The following is a 24,025-nucleotide window of genomic DNA, read 5'->3' as shown; positions in this document are numbered from 1 at the left end:
TTTCCTGTTCTGTGAAGGGTGCCCCCTTTTTCGAAAGCTTCTTTTGAAAGAGAATGTGTGTAGACACTCCACAGGCCGCCCCCCTTTTGTTTTTTTAAAGAGCAGTCCTCATAGGGCCTGATTTTCCAGTCCCTGGCCTGTTCTTTCGAAAGAGCAGGGGCTATGTGGACGCACTGTTTTGAAAGAGCAGTTCACTCTTTCGATCTGCTTTTTTGTGTGTGGACACGGTATTTCGAAACAGCAACGAAGGGTCCTGTGGCACCTTATAGATTAACAGAAAAGTTTTGAGCATGTGCATTCATGAGCACAGACTCACTTCATCAGATGCTGCATTTCGAAAGAAGTTCTTTCAGAAGAGAGATTCTGGAAGGGCTTCTTTTGAAAGATTGATGTAGTGCAGATGTAATCCCTGTGTAGCATAGGCCAGGGAACTGCCCCACAATAATTCCTAGAGCAGCTCTTGTTAAAAAAAAACTCACCTGGATTTAAAAATGGTCAGTACTGGAGAATCCAGAATTATCCTTCGTACCTTATTTCAGTGGTTGATTACTCTCACCGAGAAAATTTACACCTTATTTCCAGTCTGAATCTATCTAGCCTCAACTTCCACTGATTGTGTCATGGTAGAACTTTTTCTGCTAGATGGAAGAGCCCATTCTCAGTAGAAAAGCCAGATTACTGTAAATCGGATTGACTGGATGTTCTCAAGTTTCCAATAACAGTGTTACATAGCTTCTAAGGTCATGATGTAATGTCTGGTGAGTGGTGGGAAGCCGTCGTATTGCGTAACATGTGCCACATATTCCATCCACAGCTTGAAGGTCCCTAAGCAATGAGCCAATGGGTCCTGGTCCCCACTTTCTTATTTTAACCCAGCTTCTCACATACTAAGATCTATCAGCCCAAGACAGGAAAAAACCTCCCAGGAAATCACAAAGTCATCCACAACTCTTTGGTGCCTGTCTAATCACTGTGCTGACCGCTTTCTTGTACCCTGCAGGATTTTAACAATGCCAATCTGAACAAGAGAAATGCTCACAGTAAAACTTCCAGTCCCGATGATTTTGGAGCAGGGAAGGCCACGCCTGTATATAAACCACATTCCCACAACAACGTCAACAGCACCAGCAACTATGACAACAACAATGTCCCTTCAGTAGTGACCAATGGAAATGGAACCTATCCCAGAGAGGTGTTGACTAACAAGACGGTGGATGAACTTCCAGAAGGTGTGGACCCCACTAAAAAGGAGGTGAGGGAATTGTTTAAGCATTGGGTTGATGCCATTCTCATTTCACATTGAACTTGGCCAAAACGATTGCTTAAGTGAGACTTAGTGTTCTGTAGGTTTATTAAGCTTTACTTCCGGCTAAGGGAGTGCCCTGGATAACTGAGGAAGGGATATACAATAGAATTAGGGTATTCATTGTACTAAACACAAAGATTATTGTCACTTCATGCTGATCAAAAATCAGACTTTTTCTCCCTGGGGAAATTCTAGTGTATCTATACTTGGTTGCATCCCAAATTAGGTTAAAAAGTTAAACTTACTTCAGAAAAAATGTTTCCAAAATTCATTGATTCAGAAATGTTTCACTCCAACACTTAGGCTTGGTCTGCACTAGGCAGGTAAATCAATTGCAGATAGGCAGTTCTAGCTATGGCAGTTGCGTAGTTAGAACCGACTTATCTACAATCAGCTTACTTGGCTGTCCTAACAGAGGGAGATCAACAGAAGAAATTCTTCCATCAACCTCCCTTACTTACTGTGTTATTGAGGAGTACAGAATTCAGCTGCTGACCCCAGATAGATCAATTTCACGCATCCCTACCAGGCTCATGAAATCAAACTCTGGATGATCGACCCTGATAAGGTCGATTTTCCACTAGCCTAGACAAACCCTTAGGCCAGGTCTGCACTAAACATTAAAGTTGATTGTAGATATGTATTTCTAGCTACAGGAATTGCATAGCTGGAACTGACTTATCCACAATTGATTCACCTGGTCATCTTCACAGAAGGAGGTCGACGGAAAAAACTTGCATTATTGCAATATTGAGGGGTACAGGTGTCAACTGTTGACCTGAGAGAGTTTGATTTCACGCATCACCACTAGACACAGGAAATTGAACTCCAGAAGATTGACCCTTACCGTGTCGATCTTCCACGTGGTGAAGACATAGTCTTAGTTGAAATAAAAGGTTTCCTGTACTTCTGTAGTCCAGCCAGGGTACAAGGCCCATATAAGACATGGTCCGTAAGCACCCAGAACAACTCCCATGTGGAACGAAGGCACAGCAATTAAGTTGACCCAAAAAGAAATGAAGAGCTTTTGTTTTGTGTTGACAAAATCAAATGTTTCATTTAGATTTTCCACCGCAGAAAATTTTGCCAAATTTGATCTCTTCCCTTTGAAAGCAAATGGTAATGAAACCCCATTCTTGGGTAGGCAAATGTTTCTTCTGGCTCTGTTTTGCCATGTACTGAAGCCAAAGGCAGATAAACATGCACTATTCCTGCATGATCCAGGCACAAATAGTCTAGAAATGCATGTCGGATAGCAATTGACCACGTCAGATTGGGGTATCCATCTTCCACTGAATTTTTAGCACCACACTGCAAAAACTAATTGCCCCGTTGTGCTGATGTTTACACTAGAGCTGTTCAGGCAATGGCAGTTTTCTCTCCTCTACTCAGCACCCATTAGGCCTCAACTGGAGTACTGTGTCCAGTTCTGGGCACCACATTTCAAGAAAGATCTGAAGAAATTGGAAAAGGTCCAGAGAAGAGCAACAAGCATGATCAAAGGTCTAGAGAACATGAGCTGTGAGGGAAGACTGAAAGAACTAGGCTTTTTTGTTTAGAAAAGAGATTTAGAGGAGACACGATAGTGGTTTACAAGTACCTCAAAGAGGGTTACAAGGAGGACAGAGAAAAAATGTTCTCCTTGGCCTCTGAAGATAGGACAAGGAGCAATGGGCTTAAACTGCAGCGAGGGAGGGTTAGATTAGACATTAGGAAAAGCTTCCTAACTGTCAGGGTGGTTAAACACTGGAATAAGTTACCTAGGGAGGTTGTGGAATCTCTATCACCGGAGATATTTAAGAGCAGGTTAGACAGACACCTATTGGGGATGATCTAGATGGTGTTTGGTCCTGCCATGAGGGCAGGAACTGGACTCAATGACCTCTTGAGGTCCCTTCCAGGTCTGGTGTTCTATGATTCTTATGGAAAACTTCAATGCAAGCACAAACGTTTGTTACCTTGTTTTTGGATTTCCATTGGGAGCCTGAAGATCAAACCTATTCTTAAGCCCTTTTTGTTTTTGGCAACTGGAAAATTTAGCTGCTTAAGCACAAATTTTTGCTTTTACTGAAAACTTGCACCTGAAAATCTCTCCAAAATGTCCTCTTGAAATGTCCATTTGACAAAAGAGCCTTTTTCCCTAACAACAACAGGCTGGAATGGAAACATTTCAGCCACAAGGGGCATTCAGCTGTGCATAGATGCCATCATGAGCTATTTGAGCTCCCAGTCAGAACCTAAGTGGTGCATAGACCTCCTATGAACTTCTGCATTGGGCTGAATTTCACCCAGTCTGCATAATGGCTGTTACGGGTGCATTGCAGGCCCAGCCTTAGGGCAAGGAGAGCAAGGCAGTTGCCTTGGGCCTGCACCTTCAAGTCCCCATGCTCACCAGCTGGGCCCCCTCTCAATGAGGGAGCTGTGGCCCCACCCACTAGCTGGCGCCCACTGGGCCAGCTCTGGCTCACTGAGAATAAGGAAGCAGTAATGACCCTGGAGTGTGTGTGCACATTTCAAATTGCAAACTCTGCCTCTTGCTTCTGGGTGTGTCCTAATTTGGCTCTCTTCAGCCCACCCTGTAAGCTGTGAACTCAGCTGGGCCAGGAAGTGTGTTCTTGGGACATTTTCACTCCTTATGTGGTTCTGCGTACCCCAACAGCACTGTGGAGGGCACCACAAGAACTCAGCACCACTTCTGTGTTAGGATTCCACAGTTTTGTGTAAACTTCCTCCTACACAAATTACACTAACTGAGGGTGACTGTTTCTTTGCTGCCGTTTTCTCTGCAGCACTATCTATCTGACGCCGACTTCCAGGATATCTTTGGGAAATCCAAGAATGAGTTCTACCAGATGCCCAGGTGGAAGCAGCAGAATGAGAAGAAACAGCATGGATTGTTTTGAAGCAGAGACTGTCCTGCCCCTGATGACTGTGGAACCAGATCATGAGAGCTCTGTAGCCACAGGAGGGAAATGCAGATACTTGTTGAAAAAAAAATCTTGTGCAAAAAAAAAAAAAAACCCAAATCCCACCCACCCAACCAGGGCAACTGCAGCAGACAAGGTTCATGGAACTCCCCTGCTGCAAACAATGAAAATTAGGAAGCTGTCACCTGTAGAGCTGACTCAAGGCCTTCATAGTTTATTGTCGGTTTTGTACCATTATTGCCAGTAGTTGCAATGACGTGTCACTATACATTTAGTGCATTATACACTGTGTGATAGTTGCCACATTTTCTAAGTCAGTGTTTGCACTGTGGAAGATGATAATATGGTAGGTCACTCAAGTGTCATAGGTGTGAGACAAGGCCAGACAGATAAAAAGGTGTGGTGGGAACTGGAGTAGCCAAAGTATAATTGAGCAGGTCTTTGCCTGCAAAAGTTTATGCTCCAAAATATCTGTTAGTATATAAGGTGCCACAGGACTTCTCATTGTTTTTGAAGATACAGACTAACTTGGCTACCCCTCTGATATAGTAGATGAGTGATTCTTTCAGACAGAGAACTTCCAGCTCCCCCAAGCAGCTTTCTCCTAGTAAGGAATAAGGATAACAAATGTTTGAGTAAAGTTCATGACCTGATGTGGTAAAAATTCATCAGAACTTGGCTCAAAAGTTACAATTTTCACTTATTAAATGAATTATTTGAAAGGAGAGCAGAGACATAGGGCCAGGGGCTGCATTCAATTTCCAGATCTGAGCAAGGCCCTGATTTTTTAGTCGGAGCTGTGTGCTGAATCCTTGCTCAGACAAAGCCCCACTGACATCAGTGGGGAGTCACACAGATATAAGGGTCTGCCCGTGTGCCTCCAACTGCAGGACAAGAATCTTAGGCTATGTCTACCTGACACTAGTAGATCAACTCCCTCAGGGTCGCTCTCCCAGAGGTTTGATTTTGCACGTCTAATATGGATGCATGAAATCAACCTGTCAGGGGTCGCACTTGATCTCCCTTACTCCTCCTGTCTCACAAGGAGTACAGGGTCAGCAGGATAAACTCCCTTCAACCTTCCCCAGTAGAGACGGCCAAGTTAGCCAAGCACAGATACTTCCAATCTAGCTACACAACTGCAGTAGCTAGAATTGCATATCTGTGGTTGACTTACTTTGCCTAGTGTAGACATAGCCTCAGGGAAGCTATTAGGTTTTCAGTGATATAACCAGGAGCAGAAAGTGATCCTTAGATGCTTTTGTCTCCATCCGGCCCCTCTCAGTCTGTCACCACATTCTGCACTGGGTACAAAGCATAGTCTCCAGATCACTTTTTGAATTTCGATTAGGGGCACATGGGGGATTTTGATTTAAAGGGCCCAGCTGTTAAAAAAAATAAAAAAAAAAAGTGCAAGAATGGGTACACTTTCAGCATTGTTCTGTTCCAACCTGTTAGCCAGTGGCCAGGTAATGTGCAGTGAGGTACTCCCCTGGGTCCTAAGCAACCCAGTTTTTACTGTTAGAGCAGGCAGCTCCTAGCACTTTCACCCACAGCCAGGCTGTAGTAACCAAACGGTTAAAGTTCTTTTGTTGTGCCGGCTGTGTTGCAGTGACAAAAGGGTTAACAGCAGGGTCAGGCTCAGAGCTTAACTAGTTACAAGTTTATTTAAGCTACAGTTATAAGCATGTGGTTACAAAAGGCTATTGTTTACTTCTTATATGCTAGCAAAGTACAGGTGTTGTTAAGTTACGTTACAATCCAATACAAAGATATCTGTTACCATCTAACACAATGATATCTTGGCACAATGACATCTAGTTACAGAGCTCTAATTCTTTAGCTGTGCACAAAAAAGTCAGAGACCTAGCATGGGTGTATCTTACCCTCTCTGTGTCTCTCGATACCAGCGTAGCCAAGCCGGATCGGTCACTCAATTCCGCGGAAAGACGAATACGAGGTTGGGCGTCCCCAGTAGTGGACCTCGGGAGGCAATCACCTGACCCGACCAGCAGGTAGTTGGTGGAGATGCACTCAAAGTTAGAGTTCTGCTGGGCCCATCTTTTATACCCCTTTTGGGTTACATATTCTCTTTCTTATCTATGGTGCCAGATCATACTGGTCTGTCTTTGTGACGCCAGTTTTTTACAAGGGCATTTCTTACTTAGTTTGCACTTGTAAGGCAAGAGATAAGCAATTTAGGAGTACAGGACATTCTTTTTGTGCGGGTGGGGCACGTCCCCTTCTGGGTGATTGTGTGTGTGCATCATATTGATCAATGCCAGCTGGGGTGATTTCTGAGGGTCCCCCCCGCTCATGTTGACAGTCTGGCCTGTTAGCCTTCTAGCTGTACTTTCTGCTTCTCAGGGTCACGATAAGCTAGCATATCTGGGCCTCAATGAGGGCATCAAAGACTGTGCTGTCAGCAGCCATTTCCGTGCCCTATGTGCTCTTCAGTGGGGGGGCAGCGAGCAAGCTGGCTTGTAAGGGGGAGACTCTGTCTGGCTACATTCCACCCCCTGATGCACCACACTACATCCCAGAACGCAAGGTGGTGGTGATGCCAGCACCTTTTGCCCTCCTTGGGGGAAGTCTAAAAGTGCCCAATGATCCGATCAGTATGTGGGGAATCACGGAACCGGCTAGGATCACTTGTCAGCTACACAACCCAAGTAGTGATTTCACATAAACAACCAAAAGTCGTGTTTGAAGGATGGTCTTAATAAAAATGCAAGCAAGGGGCTCATGTCTGTAGAGTAAAAATCTGCGCCTCAGAGAGCTACTGGCCCACCAGTACAATAGCCTGCTGAGCATGTGGGTGGTTGCTGGGATTTCTAAAAATAGTGGTGTAATAACATCTGTCTGGATTGTCAGCTGCGGAACACGAAAACTTCTCTCTGTCCCTGGCGCAGGTATAACAGAAGCCATAAAAGTGCAAGCTTCCCCTCCAATGCTCAGCCCATGTCCCTGAACACTGATATAAAGGCCCACCTTCAGAACTGAGAGGATTTGAATTGCACTGTGTACATGCAGTAATTGGCCTGGTGTGACCGGGTTATTGGAATGCAACCTGGACTGTGGTACCACTGAGCCTTCTGTCCACACCGTCCTGGGCTCCCTTTCATACTGGGATGAGCTACAGCCCTCTGTCAGGTACTGTACTTACACAGACAGCCACAGGTAGGGATACAGGCCACTGAGTTACAGGAATGTTTCTCCCTGCCACTCTAACTATAGCTAACAATCAGAGAGGCTTCAGCCAATTTTCCCAGCTCCCCAGCTTTGCCCTAGTCTGAAGACCAATCAGTATAAATTCCTTACCCAGTCAGCCCCCATCCTCCCTTTCACGTGGAGCAGACATACACTGGCCTTTGTAAACTGAGTGAAGCTTTTCCAAGCTCTTAAACAAAAACCTGCTGTTTTAGGTAGAATATAAAACAGATCTATTACGTACAGGAAGCTAGATTGTAAGTAGTCAGCATAGCGGTCAATGCTGTTCAGCTAAAGAAAAAAAAAGCTAAATTTGCTAAGTTCCATAAACTAGATAGGATTTGAATCAAGCCATGCCTCACTGACAGATGGAACAAACAGGTCATTGAATGGAAGTGCAAAGGTAGAAACCCCCCTCCAGCCCAGGACCACCTTCCTCAGTGCAAAATCTTTATGCACCAGCTCTGTCTCCAAGCGTTGAGGTGTGGGGAGAGGGAAGCTCGTCATGACATCACTTCCTCAAGTTATAGTTTATTGCTGCTTAGGAAGGGCCCTGTCCCCACCCCCAACCCTTGGTCAAACGTTTTCCATTGTGGGCTTGTCGTCACTTCTGCAAAGATGGACCCTGTCAGGGTCGATCTTCTGAAGTTCGATTTTTGCATGTCAGGTAAAAATGCACAAATTCAATCTCTCTAGAGTCTGAAGTCAACCCCTGTACTCCTTCTAAGGTGCAAGGAGTAAGGGAGGTCAACCTTCCTTAGTGAAGACAGTGATGTTGATTTCTAATAAGTCAATTCTAGCCACGCAAGTGCTGGAGCTAGAATTGTGCAGTTGAAATCGACTTATTTTCCTAGTATAGACCAAGCCTGTGTAGTAACTGGGGACGGTCTTTGGGAGTGTGAATGCCCTTTAAGGGGCTAACAGAGCATGTGTGTCTTCCACAGCAGCACCTAAAAGGCTGGTGGTGGGTATGTCCAACTTCACTCTGTAGGTCACCTGCATAGCAAACTTCATAACATCCCATACAACGGCAGCACACACAATCCAACAGGATATTAATGGTCAACAGCTCAAGCCTTTTAAAATGACACCACACAAGGTGGTGAATGCGAGGGCTGCAAAGGGTTGCTTTGAGGGACAGCACACCACACCTGGCTCCTGCACCTGTGCGCCAGTTGCTCTAGACCCTTGTCCATTTTAGAAGTGGACTAAAGCTCCTTAAGGAACTTGGAGTGCACATCAGCAGAGTACACACAGCCCAACTGGCGAGCAACATGCGGCACGTTAGAAATAGTGTACGTTGGCGTGCAGGGGAGACAAGCCTTTAGGCCAACAACTCATATCGTTATTGGCCACGGACTAGCTAACAGACCATAACAAATTTCGGTTTCTACTGAGCAAGGCTGGATTAGAATTGGTGACTTTAGGGTGATAGGGTCTAAATAGTCTATTTAAGAAGCAGCAACGTTCTTCATTCTGGTTTCACACTCAGTTCCTGAATATGTATTTAGTGTTGTTGTCCCTGTTTTGTTTTAAGCCCTGATCCAGAGGTCAGCCAAGTCAATGGCAGGGGAGGGTTTGACTCTCAGAGCAAAGCTAGCAGGGCTACAACAAAATTGCACATTCAGGCATCAGACAATTAATATAAGAATGGCCACACTGGAGTAGCTCAGTGGCCTGTCTAACCCAGTAGCCTGTCTTCTGTCAGTGGTTCATGCCAGCTGCTTCACGAGGAACAAATAGTTAACACGGCAAATCACCAGGCGAGCTGTTCTCTCATCTGGTCCCTGCCTCTGACAAGCAGAGGTATATGGACTCCATGGGGTTCTGTGATTGACCATCTTGGCTAATAGCAAATGGTGGACCTATCCTCCAGGGAGTTAGCTAATTATTTTTGAGCTCAGTTGAACTTTGGGCCTTCATATCTCCCTGGCAATGAGTTCCATGGGGCAATTATGCATTGTGTGACTAAGTACTGCATAATGTTTGTTTTTAAACCTGCTGCCTAGTAATTTCCTTGGGTGACCCCTGTTTTTTGTGTTAAGTGAAGAGGTAAACTATTCTGCCCTATTCACATGCGCAACGTAATTCATGACTGAATAACCCTCTAACAACTCCTCTGTTAGTCACCTCTTTTCCAAGGTGAAGAGTCAGTCTTTTTAATCTCTCCTCACATGAAGCTCTTCCATGTCCCTGATCACTTTTGCTGTCTACATTGACTGATCATGTCTCCTGCTAGTGACTGACTTCAGCAACACAAATAGCCTGCTAGTTACCACTAACACGCTCTCCTTTAGATCAAAGAGGGTAGAGGCTTGCTGTGGAAGGTCCCATCCTTGCCGATGGCCATGGTGTGTGTAAATCATGTGGTCTTGGAAGACACAGAGTAGCCCATTCAGGATGGCCTGATGAGAAGCAGAGCAGTCACAGTCCAGGATTGGAAGTCCTCCACCTATAACATAAGCCAACCAGCCCAAAAAGAGAACTACTGTCTCATCAAATGGGCTAAAAAGAAGTCAGAAAAGCAGTTGCCTCAGATAGGCTCATTCCTCTGTATCACCACTAGAAGAGGTAATGCTTCATAGAGGTGAGTGGTTATTTAAAAACAGAGTAATCAAAAATAAATGTTTCTTCTGATCCCAGGTCAATATATAGCTTAGCTATCACCCAAAATCATGCTGCTGAAAATCTTGAGCATCTGAAGGTTTATTTATAATGAAAAGGAAAGAAAAAGTAGCCGTTGAAATTAGTCAAAGGAATCAAATACACCAACTGCAAAGTTCTTGGTTCAGGCTTGTAGTAACGATGGAACAACCTGCTGGCTTAAGTCAAATTTCTGGTTACTTCCAAATCATTGGAAGGACCCTCAGTCTCTCTGTTTGAATGTTGCCATTGGCACAAATCCATAGCCCAGAGGCGGGAGCAATAGAGACACTAGAGCACAAAAAGTGGTGAAATGGAGGTGTTCCCAGGGCCTTTTAAAGCTTCTGCCATGTGGAGAGAATCCCATTGTTCTTGCTATGCAAAAGTCAGGAACAAGATGGTGTCCAGTCACATGAGCTGTCAGGGCAAATCACCTGCCCATGCATAAATCAGGACAAGACAGGTAGATGCCTGTGTCTGTCACATGCTAGTTTGAACATTTGCAGGGAAGTCCATTCAGTGTAGATGGGTGTCTCCTGTGGTCCATTGTCAGCTGTTTCTTGATGAGCCATTCCTCCTGAATAGCCCCTTCAACACACACTCACTAAGCATACTGTTAAGTGTTTTCCCTTCCCCCCCCCCGCCCCCGCCCGATCAAATGTTTGAAATCAGATGGAAAGCCAGTACTTACACCCTGGTAGGGTCATAATTCAAAATGATTTGGACAAACTGGAGAAATGGCAAATAACATGACGTTTAATAAGGTCAAATACAAAGTACTCCACTTAGGAAGCAACAATCAGCTTCATACATACAGAATGGGAAGCGACTGTCTAGGAAGGAGTACTGTGGAAAAGGATTTATGGATTATAGTAGACCAAAAGCTAAATATGAGTCAACAGTGTGATGCTGTTGCAAAAAAACCAAACAAGATTCTGGGCTGCTTTAATAGGAGTGTTGAGAGCAAGGCACAAGAAGTCATTCTTCTGCTCTACTCAGCACTCATTGCAGTATTGTGTCCAGTTCTGGTCACCACATTTCAAGAAAGATGTGGAGAACTTGAAGGTCCAGAGAAGAGCAACAAGTATGATTAAAGGTCTAGATAATATGAGCTATGAGGGAAGACTGAAAGAACTGGGCTTGTTTAGTTTAGACAAGAGAAGACTTAGAGGGGACATGATAGTTTTCAAGTACCTAAAAGAGGGTTACAAGGAGGAGGGAGAAAAATGGTTTTCCTTGGCCTCTGAGAGTAGGACAAGGAGCAATGGGCTTAAACTGCAGCAAGGGAGGTTTAGGTTGGACATTAGGAAAAACTTCCTAACTGGCAGGGTGGTTAAACACTGAAGTAAATGGTCTAGGGAGGTTGTGGAATCTCCATCACTGGAGATTTTTAAAAGCAGGTTAAATAGACATCTATCAGGGATGGGCTAGACGGTGCTTGGTCCTGCCATGAGGGCAGGGGACTGGACTCGATGACTGCTCAAGGTCCCTTCCAGTTCTGCTGTGCTATGATTCTAACTACAGAAAATGGTCCATACATTCAAATAGCATACTCATAACTAACAACTCATAATCTTTTCATAGTCAGCTTACATGCCACATATGGTAGTATAAGATTCATTGCAAATATATAACTGTGTTTGCAAGAGTGAGCTCTGTGGTCATATATTAATCAGATAAGATCACAGTGTGTATCACCCACTTTACCAGTAGACAAGTCAAAAACCACATCCAGGTTCATGTTCTGATATCCAAATTGGAATTACCAAGGGCTGGGCTTGAGGGGCCAGATTTAAAGGTATCTAGCAGCAGTAAACCTTTTCCACTCCTACATCTTGGAACATAGGCCACTGACAACCATTCGCCACCTTCCCTAAAAATACAAATAGGTGCCTAGCAGGACTTATGAAAGAACCTGAGTTTGGTACCCACATTGTGAAGTGTCTAAATGAAGTAGAAAGAGGTAGCATGAACCCCTTCTCCCACTTGTAATGGGGTCAGGATGCTAATACCTGGCTGAATGCCCAAGAACAGTCCTAGGCGATTGGTAGTCCCAGGCAAATTTCAGCAGCCCCTTGAAGATACACCCAACCCCCACTCCCAATAACCCTAAGCCTAGCAGTCTAGCCCAGCTCCAGACCCAGCAGCTGGCCCAATCCTGAGCACACAGCATGGCAGCGGCTGGCTCGCAGCGGTGTGCCGCCTGGAGCACAGGCAGCGTGATGGGAGCAGCCCGGGAGCACAGGTGGGGTGGCGGGGGGTCGGGGGGGCAGCCTGGGAGTGGAGTGCCTGCTCAGGCATGTACAGCACAGCACAAGGCTGGCTGCTGAGACAGCAGCCAAGCCCAACATGCCAGGCCTGGCTTTTTGGTGGCCCCTTGAGAGTGGTGGGCACAGGCCTCTGCCCAGCTCACTGACCCTGAAGACCAGCCCTGCTAATGCCCTTACACATAATTAAAAAAAACAAACAAAAAAACGGGTTCTTTAACAGCCCTAGCGGGACACTAACACTTCTGTGACTTGCATGTACCAGTCATGGGTTTTTACTTCCTCCCTGTTTAGCCAGAGACTGTGCAGAACACAGGCAGCTCCGGAACCCAGAGATTACAGTGAGTCTCAAACAAAGCACTGCTCAGTGGGTCTAATCTCAGCCTTGGCCAGATGATGACTCTAAGTTACAACAGCACAAAGTCCCATGATCCCCTGGAAAGTAGCCCTAAAGAAAGGAATGGGGGCTGTGAAGCCCACACGTCAGCATTGCACATGGATGTGTTACACACATCCCATTCTGTGCCTGACCCACAGACAGCGCATGTTGTAGACCCCTGGCTTTTTAGCTGAACCTGAAGCAGCTCATGGTTTAACTTGGGAGGTCCCCGGTCCAAACAGCAACTACCAGGTGCCCATCACCAGCTGCAAGCCCCTGACCCTGTGCTGCAGCCACAGTGTGCTACTGGTCATCGTTGCCATATGGCTGCGAGTCTGCGTCTTTGGGGGCAAAGACAGCAGCAGAACGCAGATGCTCCACTCATTCCTATGTACTAGCTGAAAGCTTACGTCACCCTTCTGCTGCGCAGCTGTACACAGCCTAAAGTTATGCGGTTCCCCCCAGATCAGAGCAGAAGACGCTGCAGACAGAAGTGTTCCTTCCTCTAACTAAGCTATTTTCATTGCCCCTGTTAGTGTGGTGTAAGGCACCTTTGCAGCCTGTGAGTTACAGATATTGGGCCCATTAAGACTTGTGTGTCCAGAATCTCTGTGTTTACCTTCAGAGTCACGTGGCTCTAAGGACTGGCCTTTAGCTACATTTGCTGGATGCTTGCACCCCTGTGCAAACCCAGCCCACGTTTGTCGCCACCTGTTTCTCTTTAATGACATTTCCCTCAGACTCTGAAGCTAACAAATGGGTAGCAGGTTCAAAACTAAAAAAAAGGAAGTGTTTTTTTTTCTCCACGCAGCACACAGCAGGCCTGGGAACACCTTGCCAGAGGGTGTTGTAAGGCCAAGACTTTAACAGGGTTCAAAAAAAGAACTATATAAATGCATGGAGGTTAAGTCCATCAATGGCTATTAGCCTGGCTGAGTAGGAATGGTCTCCCTGGCCCCTGTTTGTCAGAGGTTGGAAATGGATGACAGGGGAGGGATTGCTTTGATGATTACCTGTTCTGTTCAGTCTCCCTGGGGCATCTGACATTGACCTCTGTGAGAAAACAGGATATTGAGCTAGATGGCCTTGTGCTCTAACCCAGGATGGGTGTTCTTAGGTTGTTCTTATGGATACAGCACACTGGGCATGGAGGGTCTGTCCCAACACCCCTCTTTCTCTCTGAGGTAAATGTCCAGAACCAGCCACCTGGTTGGTGGGAGTTGGGAGAGGGTGTCAAGGCTTCAGTTAGTCGGAGCCGTCATCGGTGTCCATAATTACATCAGGGTGTTGGACGTGTGCTCAGATGCCTGGATCAGACAGAGCTCTATGGAAACCGCAGCCATTCCTTTCAAGCCCTTTCTTGACGTGGACTCTTCAGCCATCTCACTAGAGGGGTCTTGATTTCCTTTTGGGGTTTGTCAGGATAAGGCTCAATCAGAAAGCTGTTCCCTGAGGGAAACTTCCCGAGCCCACACAGCTGAGCTGCCAAAAGAAAGTGCCACCAGCCCCTCACCATCTCTTCTGGCAATGATCCACAAGTCTCCAGATGAGATCACTGCCTGGGGAGTGGAGGTGGGAGGGGGAGGAAAACGGAGTGAGACCCAGGATGTGTATACACTGCAGAAGGGAGGTGCAATTCCCAGCATACATCAACAGGAGCAGCAGCTTGCCTGTTGTGAATCTGGCAGTCCTTTTTGCGGCTGGTTTGGACAGCCTCCAGTACTACAAACGATACAGGGTTTTGCCTCGGATAAGCCAGGGAACCCCACTTTGAGGTGCATGCTGCTCCGCTCCCAGGCCTGCCCATGGCAGTGGGGAGTAAAGAGGGCAACTGTTGCGGGGCCCAGCATTCCCAGCCGCCGCTGCCACCACTAACACAGGAGCAGTGATGGCCGGAGCCCTTGGTCCTTTAAATTGTCGCTGGAGTGCAGCACCAGGCATTCTGGGCCCCTCGGAGGGCTGCTGGGGGGCGGGGGGCAGCTCCAGGCACTGCTGAGGGCTGGCTGCCCCAGCCCGGCCACTCCACCCAAGGCCCCGTCCATTCTGGGAGCACAAAACTGCCCCACACCTTGCCCTGGGGGCCCAGCAAATCTGTCACGCCCCACTGCCCACCCCAGTCAGTGTGACCTCACACACACACACACACACACACACACACACACACAGAGTCAGTGTGACCGCACGCACGCACGCACAGTCAGTGTGACCACACACACACACACACACGCAGACAGTCAGTGTGACCTCACACACGAACACATACCAGTCAGTGTGACCCCCCCCCCACACACACACAGAGTCAGTGTGACTTCACCCCCCCACAGTCAGTGTGACCTCACACACGAACACACACCACACAGTTAGTGTGACCGCGCGCACACACACTCACTCACACACACACACACACAGAGTCAGGCCAGTGGGGATGGGGCACCATACGCTTCACACATGCTCAAGCCCAAACCTGTCTGCTCCCATCCTGGGCCTGAGCTTGGAGGCAGCCCACACAGCCGTGTCTGCATTGCTGCATTCAGTGTGCTGGCGCCAGCCTGTCAACACAGGCTGGGAATCACAGCCCGGCTGCAGTGCAGATGTACCCTTAACAGCCACAGCACTGGCCACAGTTGGCGTGAGGTGCACAAGGGGGGATGTAGGCACCTCTGGGTCAGTCATGCCCCAGGCCCAACATCTAGGCTTCCCAGCCATTCACTAAACACTGCCGAGATGGCGCGTACCTCTATAGTGGTCTGCAGTCGCCATCGCAGCACTGACGTGGCTGTTGGTAAAGTCCCCACGGTGCCAACATTTCTGTGGGTGGCCAGAGGCAAAGCCAGCCAGGTCCTGAAGCCATTTGGTAGCTCAGCGCCCCTCTCACCTCTAAGCCCCAGTGGGATGCACCAGTGAGGCTTCTCCCCACACCGACTGTCCCGGGTGGTGTCTCACAGCACACCTGGATTGGCACCCCATGAATCACAGCTGTGGGGGCTGCGATAGGGTATTCGGTGGTGGGTCTCCCCATTTCTCCTGTTGCAGCTGTTCCACTTTGTACAAGTAATTCAGTGGTGGTGGGTCAGATGCTAACTTGTATGGCCTGGAGGCCAGAGCCCTCCTCTGGGCAGTGGGAAGCCTGGGTTCAAGTCCCTCCTTACAATTAGGCAAAGCAGGCACTTGTACTTGTCTGGTGCTCCAAGCACTGGGGATGGGAGCATGCCTACCTTGCCCTGGGTTTCCCTTGATAAAGGGCTAACCAGGTTTAGTGGAGGTAAACACCTCCCTCCAGCCTGGAATTAGGTGCCCAACTCCCTTTAAAGGGAAGAGCTTTGCTCCCCTGCCTGGGCGCCTGACTCTGGGCTGTGAATGCCATTAAGTAGCAGGGTGCTGCATGCTGCAGTATCCTCCCCTACCCCTGGGCGTCTAGCCCCTCCACACATCTAAAAGTCATTCACTGGGGCCACCCCACTGACCTGCCTGGCCTGGTTTGTTAAAGTCACTGTAACGAAGGGGAGTTTGGATGGTGGGGCCCACAGATACAGGCGTGCCGCAGACACCCTCGCATTGCGCTTCCAGCACATGTCAGCTCATCGCACTTGATAGCAAAGGTAAATTTCACAAACCCTGTTTTACAGATAAGAAACTGAGGCACGGAGAGGTCATGAGGTTTTCCCATGAGTCGCAACCATAGGCAGCAAGTTACTCTCTGCCCAGTAGGGGCCACCACCTCCTTTGCTGTGGAGCAGGGAAGCACCTGCACCTCCCAGCTCTTGGGTCCCTTCCAACGTTGAGGTAGCACCTTTGAGCAACAGATTTGGCCTGGTTTCCCCTCTAACGTGAGGGAGGAGCAGCCAGGCCACATTTGAGTGGCACCATGACCAGATCACAACATTGCTCACTCAAACTGGGCCTGGCAAATGTTTGGCCCCTCGTGACAGAGGAACAACCATGCCATGCCCCTGAAGCTGGGCATGGCACACTGGTCAGCCAGCTAGAAAGCAGCAGCAGCAGCTGCTGGGCTGGTGCTGAGCCCGGACAAAGGAGAGCTGCTGCAGACCAGCTGCTGGTGAGCTATGCCTCAGCCTGGCACCCTCTAGGGTGCAACTAGCCCCTCACAAATAGCTACAGCCTCTGCAAGCAAGGGGAAGCACCTCCACCTTTGTCTAGTTCTGCTGTTTTTTCTCGCCTGATCCATTGCTCCTGTTCCCCAGCAGTTACACAGCACCCACCTGGAGCTCTCTGAGGTGAAACTGAGTGGCTGGCTGCTAGTTTATAACAAATCCATGTGCTACAGGACACCAGCCTGGAAGCCCTGCTCTATCACAGTAAAAAACAAAGCTAACAGTAAGATTACATTGTGGAGGGACTGGTTTAGGGCTAAGATTGCAGCCTCTTTTACAAGAGGCACCTGGGAACCTGGGTGGGGCCCTCTTGACTGCAACAAAACTGTAAAAATGAATCCTTGGCCTTTGCTTTGAGATAGTTTAGTAACCAGCTAAGGAAAGTGTAAGGTGTTATCAGTGTATTCCTGAACACAAATCACTCTACAGTGTGACTAGGTGCTATCAGCATGACCTTATAGTTGTAGCAATATACTAAGTTTGTAGCAAATAAGGCTATGCTGAGAAATATCTTACCTGCTTGTATTTCTGTCGCTAGCATGTGTGCTCAAAGCTGCTACTAGCTAATTTAAAGGATCTGACCAGGTATTTTCAGTTATAGGATTTGGGTACTAAGTCCCCAAACAACAATTAAATGGCTAATGTTAAAGAACACCAGCCAATAGCAGTGTAGAGCAGAAAGGTTAACCTATCCGGTAGCAAATACTGCAGCAAAATACCTCCTCCAGCTGTTGAGGTGAGGGGTTATTTTGTGGTGGTGAAATGTCATTATTCTTGGCTATTTGGGGCAAGGGAATGAGTGGAACAGGTCTTAGAGACACTGACATTTTTCTTTCACCCTATTGTGTCTCATTGTCGCACACATTAGAACAGAGTGAAACTGCCTATATATGGACAACGAAAAAGACCAGACTTCACATTTTTCTGCCATGCATTGCAAAAAGTAAGAGGAGAAAGGATGAAAAATAAATCAGATATTTTTCAGAATTCTTACTTTTTAATAGTCTGAAGTATGATCAGTAACACAAATGAGGACATTTTTTTGAAAATATATTATTTCTCTCTACATTGTTCCTCTAGCTCTGTAGCTTTATTGTGGGGAAACCAAACCCACACGCCTTACAACATCATTTTCAGAGAGCTGCTAGTTATTTTTACTGTGCTTTGATGTTCAGTTCCATCCAGTGAAATTATTCTTTTTTACTGGGTTTTTCTCAGCATCTCCTTCAGAAAGGATGTTTTCCATAGAAAAACTATGTTTTTCATACGTCATTAAAAACAGCCTTCCACACATTGAGTTTAATACACTGTCTTCTGTGAAATTAATCCTCTCCGGTCTTACATGGGTTTCATCCTGGGTTAACAAATAATTTCTCCACTTACTACTACTACTTTCATTTTGAAGAATAGGACTCAGAACTGTTCATGCTGAATGCAAATGGACTTGAAGAGCTATAGCCTGTCAAGTGGAGTAGTGTTAATGTAGTTTTCATTAAATTACAGAATAAAAATGATCCTTGTAGTGTAGCTTTTTCTGCTGTAGCAAAGAGGACAGAATTTTATCTCAAGTTAGGATTTAAAAGAGTGGAGTACAGGCCTGAGTTGAAGCCAGAATGTCTTTGGATCACAGCTTGTTTGCTTATACAACGTTTGCATGTGCATCTTTACAATGACAAGCACACAAGGGTCACTTCTGCCCTCCATTGACCAATCAGAACACCTTAACTAAATTTAAAATCTCTTTTAAACCCCTAAATTGCTCTATAAAAATTGGAGGAAAAACAGTAAGAATTACAATTCATTAAAAATCAAAAATGTGTCAAACAGTCTCATTAACAAAAATCTCAACAGCAATGTCAGAATAGTTTCAGAATAATGACTGGAGGGTGCAAATACAGTAAGGGGTATTTTTAGCAGCATGGGAGTCAGGCTGCACTGACTTACACCTCCTTCAATCCCAGGGAAGGCACTGGGAATTGCATAGAGTATGGCTGAGGGCAGATTTTGCTCATCAGGTTCAATTTCAGTCTATAGCAGTGTCCATGGATTCCTGAAAGATGGGTTCCTCTACTCTAATTAATGTCCAGAATACTGATGTGCACAAAAAGCATAGCTGATGGGTAGGGGTCCCCATTCTTGGTCAAAAGATGAATGTGACGGTAACCTGGAAAAACACACACTAGTGATTAGTTTCAAGTGCCTGAGTGTTTGCTACTCTGAATATTTCACATGCAACAACATGGGATGGGATGTAATAATATGAGAGCAGCTTATCTTTATACGCAGGGTTAAAGGCATTTCTACTGCAATGCTAAAGAGTGACTGTCCCATGTGACTTCCATTTCCCCTTCCTCTTCCCTGATCTTTACGTTTGGGCCATATAGAACAGGTATAGTAATACTCTGTATTATGGCAGAATATAGGGACGTGTTATGGTTCCACTGGGCCCACTGATGGCGGAGTAAGCAGGGAACTGCATATGGGCCCAGAATTTCCACTGCTGCCCTGGCCACTGTTACACTGGGCCCTTTTGACACTTCGCAGGAGCCTCACTTTACCACTCCACTTGTCTGCTGAGAGCTGGGGAGGGCCACAGCACTATGCTCCAGGGGGCGCTGAGGGCTGGCTGCCCTAGGCCCTGCCCCCTTCTGCCCAAGGCTCCGCCCCTTCCGAGATGGGAGCCAGGGCCCCCCATACCAAACCCCTGGGTCCACGGTGGATGTCAGCCCCGCTAGGTTCCATAATTACACTTTATATCACTTCTACAGCTCCTTCCATCTGAGGATCTCAAAACTCTTGCCAAGTATTAAATATTCAGTGAATTCACGTAAGCAGGTTAAAGCAACTTGCCCAGTGTCATGCAGGCAGTAGGAGAGCCATGAATAGGAACCACGAATCCTACCACTGCCTCCCTGCCCATCAGTGATTCAGTAGAGATACTACTTCCTCAATAATAAAGCTGATTTTCTTAAAGGTCCCTATTTACCCAACCCTAAGTGCAGCAGTTATTAAGTTGGTAGGAATACAGTGAGCAGAGTTTAAATTTGACCAAGTAACTAGGTCTGCTCCTATCATGCTTACAACGCATCACTTACAACCACAAGTGTTCACACTCTTGGTTTTGTACTGATGCTGATGATGTGGGCCCAGTGTTCCCCTGAGGCACTGGCTCCGTACCAACCCTGACAGAAGTGACTTAGCGCCACTTCCTGTAGCACCTGGCCTTTCGAAGGCAGGCTGCTAGCACACTGTAACAAACCTGCTGCTCTGTTTCAGAATATGCTCTGACCACATCCTGTTTCCTGCTGCACACATGTGAGTGAATCCACTGTGTGAGTTTTCCCAGCTTTTTGGTTACAGCGTGTTACTCTGGTCTCCAAAAAGAGGACACCTTTCTGCAGTGGTCAAAGTAACAGCTTCCACTGGGCCTTTTAAGGAAGTCTCTGGAGTCCAGGCTACCCCATCCTAACAAACAGACTCTGGCCGGCAGAGAACAGGCAAATGGCCCGAGGGTAACAGCTGGTAGTGAGGGAAAATCTAGGGCATTGCTTATTTTTAAAGGGCTGCCCCCATGATGTTTGCTCTGATGGGACTCTGCTGCAGACCATGCTCCTTACCTTGCTTTAGACAGGTAAACGGGATGGTGTACTGTCCAACAAAGTCATTTTTGGTTGATACGTCAAAGTCTTCCACCACAAAACGGACCAGAGCAAGTGCAGGGACGTCAATATCAAATTCAAAGTCTTCATCCCACTTTGGGTTAAACCCTGAGCAAGGGAGAAGGAAAATAAAAACAGACATGCCAAGTTTAAATCAAGATGAGATGTTTTGCTTGGCGATAGGCTCTAGTTCGGCCAGAAATTACTACGTTTGACGCAAGAATCACTGGGTGAAACACTCCAGCCTGCACTACAGGTTGAGCCTCTCTAGTTCAGCACTCTCTGGTCTGGCAACAACCGTAATCTGACATGATTTTATTTAACTAGGGTTACCATAAATAGTACATAGTACATAGTACAACTCACACCTTAACACAACGTGAGTTGGTAGATAGTGATACAGATATACTCCCTCTCAGGGGTGTCCTCTTTTTTGAAAGGTCAAATATGGTAACTCTAAGTTAGCCAGATGAGCACTCATCATGGCTGGGGCCAAGTTTTCCATGGACCCATAAAGTCCTGGCTCTCAGTGTTCTTAGCTGTTATTTTAGCTCTAATTTACCCCTAAATGTCTTCTAAGAGTCCAGTAAATAGTCTAAGTGTTGGTAATGTGCTAGAAAATATTGACCTCCCATGGTCCGGCAAATTCATTCGTTTGGCACGAGTCAGGTCCCGAGGGTGCCAGACTAGACAAGTTCAACCTGTATGCAGAAGGTCAGACCAGATGCTCAGAATGGCCTTAGTGTATAAAATCTCAGTCCCACAGAAATCTATAGGTGTTTTGCCACTGACTACAATGAGGCCCAGACTTCATTCTAGGAATTTATGAACTTATGGGCGCAAAGCAAACCACAAAATAATGTCACTGGAACAAGCATTTTCCACTCTCCCACGGTATTGCTAAAGCTACGTGGGCTCATGCTGCCACCCGACCCAGGATCTCTCTTCTAATTGTGAGGGATGGGCCTTATCTCCTAGGTACTTGGCAGAAGTACTCTCACAGGGAACAGATTTGGGGTGTCTCTACATAGCAAAATTACTTCAGAATAATGGCCACTATTCCCAAATAACTTTGCAACCGCTACTTTAAATTAATGTCTAAATAGCAGACGGCTTATTTTGAATTCTGTAAACCTCATTCTATGAGGAATAATGCCTATTCCAAAACAGACACTTTGAGATACGGGCTGTGTAGACAGGGAATAGGGGGTATGTCAAAATAAACTATTCCAGAATAGCTTATTCCAAAATAACACTGCTGTGTAGACACAGTATTTTGGATTAGAGCCCCTGGAAGTACTGCACTGCTTCTAGGGGCTCTAATCTGAAATGGGCTCTACAGCGTGCGGATACACTATTTCAAAATAAGTTTGGATACGTTATTCTGGAATATTTTACTTTGGAATAAAGTAATCTGGAATAACTCTGTAGTGTAGACATACCCCTGGAGGCTGCAAATTTCCATTTGGAAATAAACAACACTGAAGCCTGTTGAATGGTGATGTCAGGTTACCAGGTGAGCCGAGACCCACAGGCTCGGCTGTTGCAAAGGTATTCTCTGAATTGAGCCCAGGAATTTCAGAGAGTAATTTTAAGGGGGAAGAAAAACAACCCCTCTTTCAGGCAGAATTACCTGACCACCTCTTTGCGATCACACCAAACAGCTATCTGACCTAGCAAATGGGGGTTCCCAGCGCATCTGTTTAGAAGAAGTGGAGTAATTCTCCAATGAGGTTGCGGGTGGTACAACTGCAAATCGTTACTGAATTCACCCAGCAGTTGGCCCATGTGGGGATAAGAAATGCAGCTGCTCAGGAGGACTGCATGGAGTGCTAGAGAGTATTCGACAAGTCAGCCCTGCAGTCTGGATTCAGGCAAAGCTCCAACTGACTAAGCCTTTTTGCTGCAGAAAAGATTAGATCTCTGTCCCTGTTTATTGTCTTTTACCAGGATTTCTTTCCTGCATACGGACAACAGCCCTTTGTCAGTCACAACTCACTGATCTCCTGCAGCTTTTCTTGGCTAGACCCACTGGAACAAAAAGAGCTACAGAAGTTTCATTCTCCGCTTAGGTAAAAGAAATGGCGCCACTGAGTGGGATGACAGTTGTCTTCACTGTCCAGTGAGAAAACAGACTCGGGCTAAAAATCATCAGCTGATCCCAGAGAGGAGCCCTACCACAAAGGCAGCCCCAGCCCCTCCTACAGCTGGAGAATGAGCTGGTCGTTAGCTGAACTGAGATCTGGATGTGGAGCTCTGAAGTGGCCCAGAGAGCTGGAAGAAATCCTGGATTGGAACAGTGGCCAAAGGTGGCACCTCTGAGGTTTCTCTCCATCCTCACACACGAGCCGCCCCTTCTTTTGGACCCCTGATCATTCCCAGCATCAAACCCAAATTTCCCCTCAGGGCAGCCTCCCAAATGTTTGCATCCAGACCATGAACATGGCCACTTGCTTGGCTTAGGCCTCTGGTTCCACCCAGGAAATGGCAAAACCAAGGACAGAGGCTGCTCTACCCATGCTGTGCCTGAGCCCAAGCAGCAATATCTGGGGATATGGTGAGATATCCCGCAAGATCCCCAGCCCAATGTGATCAGTTGGAAAGGGCTGGTTCAGCCGGAGATGAGGGAGCGCAGCTGACCACACAATCTGAAGCTTCCTGCTCGCCCCTTCTTCCACCTTGCCACTGAGGACAGGTACAGACTTTGATGGGGCAGGGCAAGAAAATTTTGCAGGTTTGAGACCATGCTGCCTGGTAGCTTCCTTGGCAAAGGACAGGCTGATCCTTACAGAGGGAATTTCTTTCGTTCTGAAAAGCTAGTGAGGCCTGAGCCCAGCAAAAGCAAGTCCATGGAGCTTTCCTGGATTTGCACCAGTGTAAATCAACTTAGGATCTGGCCCACTGTCAATAACCTGGCGCTCAGGCACAGCAGCAGTCCCGGAACAGTGTCAGCTGCTCAGAAGCATGAATTTTTGCACCTGCCAGTGGGACACCACGGTGGGTTAAGGGAGGCCACATTTAGCTGAACTTTGCAGGAAAGCGGACTGGGATGGGGATGATGCTATATGATTTGTGTACAGCACGAGACCACACTGGCAAGACCTTGGGAAATTCTGGCGGAGCACGAAGCTGAGCTACAAAGCACCAATCCCTCTTACCATTGTTTTCAACGACTTTGGTTTGTTTCTTGCTATTGTCCCGCTGGACCCCGTGGATCTCGACCGTCACCCTTGGATCAACAATAGAGTTTTTGCTTTTGTTCACCTTGGGCAGCTGCTGGCCAGAGATGATCTGCAGAGGAAGCAAAGGGGGCTGCATCACACATTCAGGATGAGACTTGATTTGCAAAACCGTCCTCTTTCCCCAAGGCACTATCCTTTGGGAGCAGAGTCTGCCACAGCCAGTCAGAATGGCAGTACTTGTTGTGTCAGGGAAAGGTATAAACAGGCTACAATGTTCTTGATCAACCTTGTCGTGCTCTGCACGGCATGGCCAGGGGCCCAGAGAAGGAATTTCTTATTG

General features: G+C 46.9%; 2 protein-coding genes across 3 annotated transcripts in view; one reads left to right on the top strand and one right to left on the bottom strand.

Moving 5' to 3' along the window:
* The window catches only part of VILL (villin like), a 66,311-nt gene extending 59,337 nt beyond the window's left edge, over positions 1–6,974 (top strand). Inside the window, exons 19-20 of the mRNA XM_074985166.1 lie at positions 1,001–1,252; positions 4,096–6,974. Of these exons, the coding sequence (XP_074841267.1) occupies positions 1,001–1,252; positions 4,096–4,209 (366 nt within the window). The 3' untranslated portion in view covers positions 4,210–6,974. The remainder of the gene's footprint in view (positions 1–1,000; positions 1,253–4,095) is intronic.
* A 10,845-nt stretch (positions 6,975–17,819) lies between these two features.
* Positions 17,820–24,025, bottom strand: part of PLCD1 (phospholipase C delta 1) — a 90,414-nt gene continuing 84,208 nt past the window's right edge. For both annotated transcript variants that reach the window (XM_074985165.1, XM_074985164.1), the window contains exons 13-15: positions 23,662–23,794; positions 20,462–20,611; positions 17,820–19,008 (exon numbers count right to left, since the gene is read on the bottom strand). In XM_074985165.1, the coding sequence (XP_074841266.1) occupies positions 18,917–19,008; positions 20,462–20,611; positions 23,662–23,794 (375 nt within the window). In that variant the 3' untranslated portion in view covers positions 17,820–18,916. The remainder of the gene's footprint in view (positions 19,009–20,461; positions 20,612–23,661; positions 23,795–24,025) is intronic.

The sequence above is a fragment of the Carettochelys insculpta genome, chromosome 2, assembly GCF_033958435.1.
Source record: "Carettochelys insculpta isolate YL-2023 chromosome 2, ASM3395843v1, whole genome shotgun sequence".
NCBI lineage: Eukaryota > Metazoa > Chordata > Testudines > Carettochelyidae > Carettochelys > Carettochelys insculpta.
Note: the sequence above shows the minus strand (reverse complement) of the source record. Positions and strands in the feature narration are given on the sequence as shown.